This window comes from Ictidomys tridecemlineatus, chromosome 5 (assembly GCF_052094955.1).
Source record: "Ictidomys tridecemlineatus isolate mIctTri1 chromosome 5, mIctTri1.hap1, whole genome shotgun sequence".
NCBI lineage: Eukaryota > Metazoa > Chordata > Mammalia > Rodentia > Sciuridae > Ictidomys > Ictidomys tridecemlineatus.
Window position 1 is genome coordinate 127,540,256 of NC_135481.1, and position 13,208 is coordinate 127,553,463.

Genomic DNA, 13,208 nt, shown 5'->3' on the forward strand with positions numbered 1-13,208 from the left:
TCTGCTCTATTTCCTCATCTGGGGGCTGATTTCATGTGTGCTTCATTTGTGAAAACTCATTGAGCTGAATTTTAGGATCTGTGTACTTTTTGATATTACACTTTGATTAAAAAAATCTGAGAAGTGTAAACGAACTGTAAATTTGTTACTGTCAATAGTCATTGTTTATATTTTAGCTCTAGTAAAACATGGTCTGGATATTTTATGCATATCTATATGTGTGACACACCATGAAGAAAATACACCATTCATTTCAGGTCCGTGTAAACTGAGGTCATGTTAATAACCACTGTCAAAAGGTAAGAAGAGACTCAGGGTGCCCAGAGTTCATGATCGTCAGGTTCTTGGGCAGATAATCTGGTGCTTATCCTTTCTATAAGCCACATAGTTTATGAAGGAAGTGTGTAGACATGGATGACTCACTCAATAGGGCTTCTGCCCATAGGAGAAGGCTTCCCACATCAGCACGCCGAAACTCCACACGTCACTTTTGCTGGAGAACTTGTAGTAGTTGATGCATTCGGGGGCATACCACTTCACGGGCCACTTCCCGTGGGTCTGGGCCTGAACACAAAGCAGATGGAGAGAAAAGCCATGTGAACCAGGGTTTTATCCCTATTATCGGAAACCTGGACACAAGCCAAGTGACCATCAGCAGACAGGTGGATGAACCAAATGTCATCTGCACAGATATTCATCTATTAAAAGGAAGGAGATTCTGATGCCTGCTACAGCACGGGAGAAACCCACGAGCTTCACATTAAACAAAATAGGACAGTTGCCACATAGGAAATATGGTATGATCCTGCTTACTCAGAAGGACCTAGAGAAGTCATATTCAGTAGATGTACAGGGGAGAGTGGGAAGTAGTTTAATGGATACAGTTTCAGTTTTAAGATGTAGAGAGTTCTGAAGGTAAGTTGTACAACATGAGCACATGAGCAAACAATGCACTTAAAAATGGTTAAGTGGTAAATTTTATGTTACATGCATTTTAACACAATTTTTAAAATGGAGAAGAGTATGACTCACACAATGCTCTGTGCATGTGTGTGTATGTGTGTATATATTTGGAATGAAAAGACAATTTTTTTTGGGTGATATTGGGGATTGATGGTAGGCCTTCATGAATGCCAGGTAAGTACTCTACCATGTCCTTAGCTCTGAAATGAATTTTTAAAATCCTATGAAATCTTAAAACTTTAAGTACTAATTTTAGATTTAAATATATATTTTTAAGAATTGGTTGGGTCAAACTGTCAAACTGCTCACTCCTTTTTCTCTTTTCTTGTCTTTTTCTTTCACCTCTTGGCTGCACACGGCTTCACAGAACATGAAGTTGGCAATGGACCAGCTAAGCCTGAGGGTCAGGTCAAGGTTGCATGCCAACACCGGGCTGCTCACAAGCATATTCAACTACAACTACGTGTTGGTATGTAGTTTTAAGCCAATGCTAATTATTTTAGCATAGGATATTTGCAGTGCCATTTAAAAAATGGAAATTAAATGCTTTAAACTTCCTAATTAAAAAAAAAATCCAGTAGTATTAAGAAGATCAAAACTGTGCATAGGGAAGCCCTGGAGGGTTTGGGATTAGTATGGTGCACTTTTGAGTCTTGTTATCACTCCCTGATGTTCCCTTTCATATGAACAAAATCTCCCTGGGGTGGTGAGAGGGACATGATCTCAGTGAAAACTGATTTCATTTCACTGATGTAGGTCAGCAGTAGCAATCTGGGGATGTCACTATGGAGATGGTAGGATACCCTTAGACTTCTCAAAATTACACAACCAACTATACTGCTGTCTTAATCGTGTGATGCATTATTTTTACATTTTCTGATTTTCAATGTTGTGAACCATGTAGTCAGGTGTGCTAATTCAAGTTCATTTTGAATTTTGAACCAATAACCAGGTAAACCTTTAACACATCCTAAACATGCTGAAAAGTCAGTCTCTCTCCATTACTAGCTCCAGCTTCTCTACAGATACAAGCAACTTTGATAGGATCTGATGTATCTTTCAAGAACAAGCTAGATACAAGCATAAGCGGGTAATATGTATTTTTTGGTAATAAAACTAGGGCATGTGTATTCTGTACCTTACTTTTAATTTCCCTACTTAACCATGCATCTTGGACACAGCTCTAGATTGAAACGTGCAAAATAATGTTACTTCTGAAAGTTGCAGTGTGTGCTTCCTAAGAAGCTGTCAGGACTCACGGAGCCCGATTCCCACTAAGAGGACACAAGATGGTTTCCAGGGATTTGCTGTTACAGATCCGATCCTGCTAGAGTGCACAACACTGAGTGTTTATGTTTGCCCTTGTGGGGAGCTGTGGATCTAGGGAACTGTGAATACAGCTGTGACACCACCCGGAGCAGGTTGCCATGTGTGGCTCCCCAGGAACTGGGGAGCTCATGTGCTTCCATTCCTATCATTTCTCTGTGATCTGACTTAACTCTTGATTCTTTTATGTTTTATTTTGCCAGATTTATGGCCTCCTCAACTCGATTATTAGAATAAATATAAATTTTCTTAAAAAGCCTCCCTATCTCTATCTTTTCAGTTGTGTTGGGTCCTTTCTCACTGCTTCTAACAGGGTCCTTACTTCTGAGTGTCCTCCTTTTTCTCCTTCTCTGATTCTCAGAGATCTGCTGGTTTGCTCCTCAACTGTACATTAATATCTAATATCTGTGGCAGTTTTAAAATCGACCACCAGTTGTATGTTGCTCTTCCTCTCAAGGGACCCATCCAAGCACAAGCAGGTTACTAGGTCTTTGCAGAATGCTTCAAAGATTAAAAGAGAACGAATCAAAACAGAAAAGAAAAGCAACTTACAAGAAACAGACTCTGCAGGTAAACAAAATAGAAAACCTGTCAACATTCCCAATCATGGGAATCTGTCCATCCTGTCCCTTGAATCTGGGTGAGCTATGGCTGCAGTGACCAACAGAAGCAGGGAAAAGTGACCCTGCTTCCTGTAGGCACTATGCTGCAAGGAAGCCCAAGGGCCACAAGGAGGCACTACACAGAAGTTTGCTGGCCCACAGCCCAGTGGAGGTCCCAGGCCACAGGCTGTGGTCAGTCAGTCTCTAGCTGTACGAATGAGCACAATGGAGTTGGATCCCCAGCTCCTTTAGTAAACTGAGTCACTGGGCGGGGCAGAAACACCCTGTCCCCACTGAGCCCAACCAGTTTAGTATCAGTAAATGGGTGCTGGTTGGTCTTTCCCTGCACTGAGTTTGTAGTGGTCTTTCATGCAGCAGCAGTAGATACTGAGGACGGCATTCATATTCTGATGTGTATTTCTCCATGTCTTCCTTTAGTACTTGTTCCCAACTGGCTGTCCTCTCTTCTATTAGCCATGGCATTCCAACTTGATGCCTGCTTTACAAGGCTCTTCCTTCTGCCATGTGTCCTGGTGCCCTTCCTTCCAGACTGCACTTTACTTTGCTGTTTCCCCTGGGCCTTCAGATGGGCTCCTGCTGACACCTGTCTCAGGTTGCTCAGGTCCTACCTGCACCCCAGTGGGCAGCTGCTTTATGAGCAATGGCACAAGGAGGGGGCTGTGTGGGAGCAGGTGCTAGTCACAAATACTCTCCCTGGGGCAGGCAAGTTCAACCAGTGCCTGCTTCTATTCCCAAGATAACTGACATCCGCCATCCCCTTGCCACCTCCTGGAGTCACGTACTGCCTCTCAGAAAAAGGGTGAATGTGTGGGCATTGTCCTCTAGGGGGATTTTTCTGATTACTGTAGGTGGTGCAGCTCAGGGAAGATTCCACAGCACCCCACTAACCTGTGTCTGGAGCCACCCTGTCCCCTGTGTTCTGCCACTCACTCATTAACCATTCAGGGCACCTTCTCTATTTATGAGAACCCTGGACATTTCTAGGAACCTAAAGAGTCAATCCTTCTGTGACACTTGTCCCAATAACTTGGCGACAAATCCTGTTACACTTTCCAGTTGGCCAAGATCTTGGCATAATGTTGAGTGACCAGCAATACGTTTCTTGCAGCCAGATCTCTGTGCACAAAATTGCACTCCTCCAAATATTTCATTCCCATGGAAACCTGATGAACCAGCTCTATGATGTTCTTATCCTTGACGTGCCTGAAAACCACAAGGCTGCTATTAGGAACCATGGATAGTTACCCTCACTCCTCCTGCACACCGAAGATGAGACTCTTCATTCCCTAATCTTACACAGAGGCAGCAGAGGCAACCTTGTTAACATAACAACACTTCCAGATGGAACTCCATTTTCCTGATATTCAATAGGTTTGATTTTCACAGCATGCTTTGAATTGCAAGGAAGGTAGCTTAAAGGTGTGGTCATGTTCTTCCCAGAGAGGGCAGACTTCTTGTCCAAATCATCTGAGGGGCTGATTCTATTGCTGAACTGGAAGTGTAGGCAGAGAATAAGTAAAGGAGAACAAAAATGGGTGGATTACAGATTATCTCTAAGTAACTGGACCCAGAGACAGTGCCTCCTCTCTCTAGGTTTCTGAGCATCGACTACCGTGGGAAGGTGCAAAGGGCGAGGTTTCCCCATAGAACTCAGGATGCTCTGGGCTCAGCAGGGACCCTGTCCCTCCAGGCACAGCATCTTGGCCTCTGGGCCCATTGCCATACCTGTTCTGCTGCAGATACTTGTTGATCGAACCAAGCTCTGCCATCTCCATGACCAGCATCCAGGACTCAGCTTCACAGATGCTGATCATGCGCACGATGTAGGGGTTGTCGAGCTGCTGCATGACATTTGCTTCTGCTAACAGTTCCTTCTTCAGGGCGGGGTCATTTGCCTCATTTTTCAGGATTTTCACAGCCACTGTTTTCACCACTCTGAAAAACAGGGCTTAACCTGTAGGAAACTTTCCAGAATGACTCCTGTCTACAAAACTACCTTCCATGAAGCATGATTCCTATGCAGAAGTGATGTTATGCAAATACCTACAACAGCCAGGCATGGTGGCTCATGCCTGTCATCCCAGTGGCTTGGGAGGTTGAGGCAGGAAGACTGCAAGTTCAAAGCCAGCCTCAGCAACTTAGTGAGACACTAAGCAACTTAGCAAGACCCTGTCTCAGAATAAAATGTTAAAAAAGGTCTGGGGATGTAGCCCAGTGGTTGAGAGCCCCTGAGTTCAAACTCTGGTAGAAAAAAAAAAAATCTGTAACAGAGTGCATCTTATAATGCCATGTGATGAATGCCTAGTCTTCTAACCATGCTCTTTTATTTTATAGATGAAGAGAGTAACACCACATTACTTACAAATAATGGTAGGGGACCATGCTAAAGAATGCCCCAAACCAAGCAAAACCCCTAAATGGTAAAATATTTAAAGAGCATCTACATAAAACCAACCATGACATACATGGATTTCTGTAACATCTTGTGATTTACCAATCAAGATTATGTGATCATAAGATTCCTTTAATAGCAATGGAAAATGAATTTCTCAGTGCAGAATTATGAAACATACATTGTTAAAGCTCATAGGTGGAAAAAATATTTCTTTTTCCATCTGAAATTTGTTAATTTTAAGCAAGCTTCAACTTAGTTTGCAAAAATTAAGATTTTTTAAAATATTCTAACAAAAAGCACCACCTAGATCATGTTGAACTCTTGAAAATATTCTAATATAGTGAGGCCTCAATAAAATAATAGAACTTAATTGTACGTGATTTGAAAAACTGCACCTCTCTGTGATACAATTCCCAGGAGTATGGGAAGTATCTTGTTGAGCCCCCAAACTGAAAAATAAAAAGAGAACTATCCAATAAAATAGATCAAAAAAAAGAACAGGAGACTCATTCTGACACACTAGAGAGAAAAGCACTTGTGACTTTGGTGAATGTCAGTAGTTGACCATGGTGGTTGCTTTCACACAGACGGGTTCAGAACATTACAGCACCCCAGAAAACTCCCTGGACCCTCCTGAGGACATGGAGTTACCCCTTTATGCCTTCTCTACACAGCTGATTATTTTGCTTTTCACATTTGGGTCTACCACCCATTGGGAACTGGTTTTGTGTATGGTGTGAGGCAGGGGTCGAAATTAAGAAATGAAAATCTTTCAACTCTTGCAAATGTATAAGAAAGAAACAACAAACTCTTCCAGAAAAATATTAGATGAAGGAAACTCCCCAACTCATTTTGAGGCCAGCATTACTCTGATGCCAAAAATCAGATAATTATGAGAAAAGAAAACAAATTGACGGAGATCCTTCATGAACACAGATGTAAAAATTCTAAGAGAAATATTAATACACTAAGTTCAGTAACTTATGAAAATATATAATGAACAAATAACGAACAAGGAGAGTTTATTCCAGGAATGCAAGGTGCTTTTAACTTTCGAAAGCCAATCAGTGTCATCCACCATATAAACACAATAAAGGAGACAGGCCATATGGTGATCTCAGTGGAGGGACAGTGTTCAGTATAATTCGGCATACATTCATTCTTAGAGAAAACTCTGAGAAGTGCAGGAATAAGAGAACACTTCTTTATTCTGATAGAGAGCAGCTAAAACCTATAGCTAACATCATTCCTAATGGTAAAATATAGGAAGTGTTCTCTGTTGGATCAGTGGCCAGGCCCCTTTTATCAAGCATTGCTTTACGGTTCCTGATTAATACATAAGACACACACAAACACAAGGATTGGACAGGAGGAAACAAAACTGTGATTATTCATTATTCATGGAAGGGTTGCTGTGCTTACTGACTAGAAGACTCAGTATGGTGAAGATGTTATTTGCCCCAAATTAACCTAGAGAGCCTCTTCCCTCCCCACACTCTCTAGTGGGAATTATGTACCTATGTCTATGTTAATACTTAATTAAGCAAGGAATTTAAATATGGCCAACTATAACAAGTTGAAAAAATGTGTGCCTAAATACATGAGAATTAATATTCAGTTTAAAAAAAGATTATGAATATATACATATATAAAAATAAGCATCGTGGACAATGTGTGTGTATATATATATACCGCATACACATATGCTATGCATATGTACACACATATGGTAAATTCACATGAATATACATACACATATGGAGGGGCAGCCTCAGAAGCAAGGGTTTCTGTGTGTGCTTTTGCCTATATGTTTTTCTTTTTTCATTTACATTGCTGGGGATAAACCCAGGGCCTCTCATATGCTAACCAAGCTTCAGCCCTAGTCCTCATCTATATTTCTGATCTTTGAATCATGCAAATTACCTACTCAAGAAAACATCACTTTTACCAAAATTTCTTCCATCGCAAATAGAATGAAACAATGAACCCTATCAAACCTGTATTAGTGTTTTTTACCTATCTGAAGAGAGGGTTTGTCTCAAAGGACTTTAGAAATCAGTATTTTTACAGGACATTCTATGTGGGATTCCTTCTAAAGATCAAGTAAGATGCAAAGTCATTTTAGTAATGTAGGAATTTTAACTGATTTATGGTACATTGTGATTTTCAATTATACCAGAAAGAAAAAAAATACAAATTGTCCTAATGGTATTTGGAATTAAGAATTTTCTAGGTAAGAAAATTGAGACACATTATAAAATCCCCCCAAATAAGCAAGAACGCCTTACTGTTGTTTTATTTAAATAAGATAATTCATGTGTGTATACAGGTGCATATTAAACTTCAAAAAAATACACATAACTAAGTGTACTTTAAGAGTGGTCGTGTTTGGGTATGAATATGCTGTTCTCGCACATTTGCTTATTTCCATTCCCCGATTTTTCTATAAGGCGTATGTACTAAAACTGAAATAGTTCCTACACCCATAGTTAGTACACATAATGGATGCTCTCATTATAAGAATACCGGAAATAAACAAACTTTATGATGTATAAAGAACTCAGCCATGTCAGGCTGGATCTTAAGTTCAGGACTAAACGAATATCATAGATGTATTCTTAGAAGTTTCTAGAACGTTTGCTCATGGGGGGAGGATGATAGCATAATGGAGCACCGCTACTTACTTTTTCATTTGGTAGTAGCCCTTTTTCACCATCCCGAAGTTACCAGAGCCCAGTTCTTTGTCCTCTAGAGTGAGCAGGTTTCGGTCCAGGTAGACCTCCTTGGGCCTGATCTCCTCGGAGTCCGCATAGGGGCTCTCGTACACCTCTGTGTCCATGGGCATGGCTTCTATCTGGGGACCTGCAACACAGTCCGGAAACGCAACCCTGAGGTGGGATTCCCTGTGAGGGTCACCCCTTTGGTCGCCGTGGGAATGTAGGGTGTGACAGAGAACTGAAGGCAGGGCCGGGAGGCATCAGGAAAGGGTCCTCAACCCCAGATGGAACAGTGGGCTGTGGTGGCTTTAAATTAGGTCTGATAGTGATGGGACATCCTTCCTGCTGAGAGGTGCAGCCTAGGTCACCGCTCCTTGGTGGCCTTTACAGCTGTGTCAACCAGTAGAGCGCAGGAGAAGTGATGTGTGTGACTTTCAAGGACATACGACTTCTGCCTCGTCTGTGGGAAACCTCATTCCTGAAGTCTTGAGGTGACATGCAAGGTGTTCTGAGCCCACTGTGTTGTGAGACAGTCCACAGTAGCCCACTCACAGGGACCAAACCAAGAGGACCTCTAGTTAGTACATGGGGGAGACAGAGACGGGCTGCCCTGGCCTTGTCCTGGACCACCTGCAGGGTCCAGCCTGAGTCTACCCCATGGGGCAGGTCCAAATCCCGACCTACAAAAGTTAATTAAATGAGATATAACTGGTTCTCATTATTCTAAAGCACTGCCTTAAGGTGTTTTTATAGCATTAAACAGACTCCAAGTTCATTAACAAAAAGAGAAACTTGGAGATAGATACCTAGAGGACCCAAGGAAACCCTCCAAAGGCCCCACTTCTGAGGCCATGCCATGATGGGGGTATCTCCAGGAACTGTGTCTCCTCACGGCCTCATAGAGTTAGTTTCCCTCCACACACCTGGAATACGAGCGACCCACACGTCTCTTCCATGCCCATACCTCTGACTAGACCTTCTTCAAAACTAACAGTGGACACACAGGGCTTTCCAAGAACATGACCCTCTCAGAACTGCAAATAGAGTAGATGCCAAATTCCAAGGGGAGACATTCGGAAGAAGACTCATGGATTTTGTCCACACAGCCAGTTTATGGAGAGGGTCTTGATGGTAGCACACTATCTCATTCAACAGGCCGGTCCTGCTCACGGACACATGACATCGCTGCTACCACGAGACAATCGTCTCACAACTACAGACCATGCACTGAACTTTGGAGCCAACTCTACCCACTTACAAGTGCCCATACACTTTGCTCTGTGAATGTCCAGAGAATAAAAATGTGTTTCTCACCTCTCTCCACAGCCCAGTGTCCTCGTTCTGGCTCATTAGGGTTGAAGGACGCAGCGCTCTCTGGCCGAGTCCTGGGGGATGGGGAAGCCTGAAGCACACAGATGACCCCGTGTCACTTTTTTTACTGACACACACTCAGATAGGTCTGAGTATTTTTTATTTTCCAATAATCACAGTTGAACTTATGCAGGGAAGACAAAGGAAAGAATTCAGAAGAACGAAAAGGAAAATAAAAAGGGTTATCTCATTCTTCCAGCGACTGTTTGGATCGTGGAAGGAGTATATGCAGCTCAGGTCCGGCTGGGGTCTCAGAGGATGTGGGGAGACCAACCCCTCCGTTCAGCTAGAATTCCCTCTCCACTTCTGTGGCTTTTCACATCAGTTTCCCACCTACCAAAAGATGCTGAGGATTTTCATGTTCCCCTTGGATTTATTTTCCTGCTCTAACTCTGTCTCTCTGATCTTATTTTACATGGAAGTTATTTTAAAAGGAAAATTCAATACCCACCAGCTGCTACCATCTACTTCCTAAGTCCAAAGCGTGCAGGTACATTTTATTGCCACCTGCTTCTGTGGCCGCAAGGGACATCTAGCACCATCTGAGTCGATGCTGGCAGATAGCCCTAGCCAGGAAGCTACAGGTCCCAAAGTCTGGCTGCCACCAACCTGGGCCATCGCAAAGCTATGAATCCTGTGAGATGAGGAATGTTTTTTGATTACCTGAAGGAAGGTAACAGAAGCCCATCTGAAACAAAGCTTTGCGGGTCATTACAAACTTGAATAATATGCATTTGATTAATACCAATTTGCATCATGAAATAAATGGGTGAAAAATCTACTCCTTATATTCCTAAGGACTCCCCTTCTTGAACACATTTATCCTGAATTTCCTGACCCATCTTCACCTTTAAGATAAATCAAGGTGATTGGGCTGGGGATGTGGCTCAAGTGGTAGCACGCTTGCCTGGCGTGCATGGGGCGCTGGGTTCGATCCTCAGCACCACAAACAAATAAAAAAGATGTTGTGTCCACCGGAAACTAAAAAATTAATATTAAAAATTCTCTCTCTCTCTCTTTAAAAAAAAATCAAGGTGATTGCTACTAAATTTAGTTCACAGAAAATCCACAATCCAAATCCCTCCCTACTCCCCATTGGTATGAACTGAGTAGCAACTTTATTTATCCCAAACACTGGCCAGGAGGAAATGAGATAACACCAGATTTGGGAGAAATTTAAAGAAAAAGAGAGACACTTAAGCTTAACATTCCACCGTCACTTATCTTACAGGACATACTAAATCCTCATCTGCCTTATTAGTTATAGGCTCAGAAACCAACGTGTAACAGTGCGGTCATAATGTACCACAGGGCCACCTGGCTGTGCATCTCAGTGCATCCTGATGTCCTCCTCTCCTGCTGAGGGCATGGCCTCCCACAGTGGTGAGGCTAAAGGACATGAGGTCTTATCTGTCAGAGGGATATCATCAGATCTATGTTCTCATGCATCATCTCAGCATTCTTATTGAAATGTTTAAAAGAACTATGACATATCAAAAATGACAAAAGTTCCCCGAGGTATACTATTCATTGCCTGCATGAGTGTCTGCCATATGCATGATAGGTGCTCAATAAAAATGTGTTAAACAAGCACGTGAATGGATGGATGGGTGGGCAGGTGGATGAAAGAAAATTACTCCTTATAAATGGGAGGTGCCAAGTGTAACCTAATATTGATGCTAAAACGAGTTTTCTCTCCAGACTTTAATAGAGGGGAGTAGGTACAGATTATTCCAAATGACAATCTGCCTCTTTTAAACATTGTATATGATTTCACTTCCAATTTATAATACAATTACCCTGTTCTCCATCCTTCCTGCTGAGTTCCCTCCCTCAAACAAACTCTAAGCTGGAATACTTTTTTAAAAGTTGTTTTTCAGGTTAACATTTACTATAATTTCGAATACTTTGATTTTCCCTATATGAAAATTCTAGATCCCAAGGCAAAACTCGAACAGACACAGAGTTAAAAGATGCCCCAGGATAGGCCACCAGGGAGTAAGGGACCATGAATCCTTGCCTTAAGAACTACTGTCTTCTGCTCACTCAGGACACTATCCTGAGGCTTCAGCCTCCCCCCGGTAGAATGTTCTCCAGAGCAAGGGGACCTCAAAAAGACTTGTTACAACTAAATCACAGTGCAAATACCTAACATAGAAATCCTGCAGAAACAGTCTTAAAACAGAGGTGAAGTTGTTTAAAAAAATACTGGAAAGAATACAGTGTATAAGGACTAAGTAGGAATTAGTACTGATTGACCCAGGGAATCTAAAGTCCTGCACGTGAGTACCTCAGACTCAGATAGGCCGTGTGTTACATACTCCTTGTCTTTCAGGGCTTATTATGGACAAGGAAATAGACTGGGGCTCTCCTCTGGAAATTTGGCCTCCATATTTTCAGCAAAGGTGGCTCAGGGCTTGATTCTATGCTGCCCCACACAGACCACCCTGTGACAAGGAGGTCTCAGAGTTCAGCCACAGAGAGCCCCGAGTCCCTCCATTAACCACGTCAGCTCTCTCCTATCTGGATGCCTTCATCCTCAGCACCCCTGCTTTCTGGAGCCTGATCCGTTTGGAACAAAAGATGGCACTGCACTTGGCAGAACATTCTGTGGCAGAAATGGGGGGTTCCCACTGAGTCAGGCAAGAAAGCAATGTCCATTTTATGATGAAGATGATACAAATCCAAGTTCCACCTTTCCCTAAGGGGTCAATAGGCCATCTGGTAGAAGCACAACAACAGCTTAAACCTTGGAAGTGAAAACTCAGCTGACGAGAACAATCTGAGGCCTCTGTACGTAGTAAACACAAAGTCATAATGATGAATTATGAAGGTATCTATTATTGCGTAACATTTAATGAAATGTTAATTTTAGTGAAAAAACATATGGCTGGTAATCATTACTATTACTCTCCACCTTCTTTCTGCTTTTTGTTTGGGAAATCTACTCTGCCTTGATCAATACTATTATCTTTTCTCCATAGAGAACAACAAGGCCTAAAGGAAATGCAGACAGTTCCTTTTACCCAGTTTTGCCAACACTCAAAACAGAGAACACAGCTGTTGGGCACCACTAGGTGGCACCAGCTACCTGAGCTTCTGACTTTCCAAAGAGAAACTGGAAATTTTTAAATCTCATCAATTCAGGTGATGATAGCCTATTCCATAGAAATAATTTAAAAGTCAAGTTTGATTATAAGTTATGGTCCCTGATATTATATAGTTTAGGTTTAACTGCAAATAGAAAATATTTTTGACAATTTTTTTATTTAAGTGCTTGGAATTTGGAAGTGAACAAGAGTAGGGAAAAAAAAGAATGCTCTTATGGCACAGAGAGATAAGCTAATTCCGAGTTTCCTGGTTTCCCAGTACCGTAAGTGTCCTCCGGTTTATTATCTCGATCCTGATTTTTACTGTCAGGTTCTTGAAAGGTGTTTTCAAGTGAGGCAGCTGTGGTCATATAGGTGAGCACATAATCGTGATGGCAGCCAGTCAACTTCAGAGCTACTGGCTGCAGTAAACCATGCGTGGCTACCAGTAGTCTCCAGTGGAATGACCACAGTCATTCCAGGTTGTGGGTCAGTATTAGGGTTGTTTCAGATGCACAAAAGCACACGTGATCTGCACAAGGAATCTTCTCTTATGTGACAGTAAAGGTGTAAAATCTGTCCCTCTAAAACCACATGGACACCCTTTCTCGGTGATGTAGCCTGGTGGCTTGGCACTGCCAAGTCAAAATATGTGCCAGGAGAATTTCTGTCTTCCTGTTCTCTCTGTGGGGCCCTAGGAAATGAGTATTTAGAGAAATGTTTT

General features: G+C 42.2%; 1 protein-coding gene across 1 annotated transcript; it reads right to left on the reverse strand.

Moving 5' to 3' along the window:
* Positions 1 to 423: 423 nt before the first annotated feature.
* LOC144377668 (tyrosine-protein kinase SYK-like) lies at positions 424 to 9,755 on the reverse strand. The gene is made up of 7 exons (XM_078049063.1): positions 9,733 to 9,755; positions 9,339 to 9,409; positions 7,992 to 8,169; positions 4,638 to 4,847; positions 3,960 to 4,115; positions 1,273 to 1,354; positions 424 to 564 (listed from the first exon to the last, which is right to left on the reverse strand). The coding sequence occupies exons 1-7, from the start codon at positions 9,753 to 9,755 to the stop codon at positions 424 to 426; spliced, it is 861 nt and encodes a 286-aa protein (XP_077905189.1).
* Between the last annotated feature and the right edge of the window lie 3,453 nt (positions 9,756 to 13,208).

Excerpts from the sequence above, each read along its gene's own strand:
- LOC144377668 (XM_078049063.1), bottom strand. The coding sequence starts at position 9,755 with ATGAAAATCCTCAGCATCTTTTG. Across the intron at positions 8,170-9,338 it reads ACACTGGGCTGTGGAGAGAG|GTCCCCAGATAGAAGCCATG; the intron begins GTGAGAAACACA and ends ACTGTGTTGCAG. Across the intron at positions 1,355-3,959 it reads ATCTTGGCCAACTGGAAAGT|CTGGTCCATTGCCAACTTCA; the intron begins GTAACAGGATTT and ends CCTCAGGCTTAG.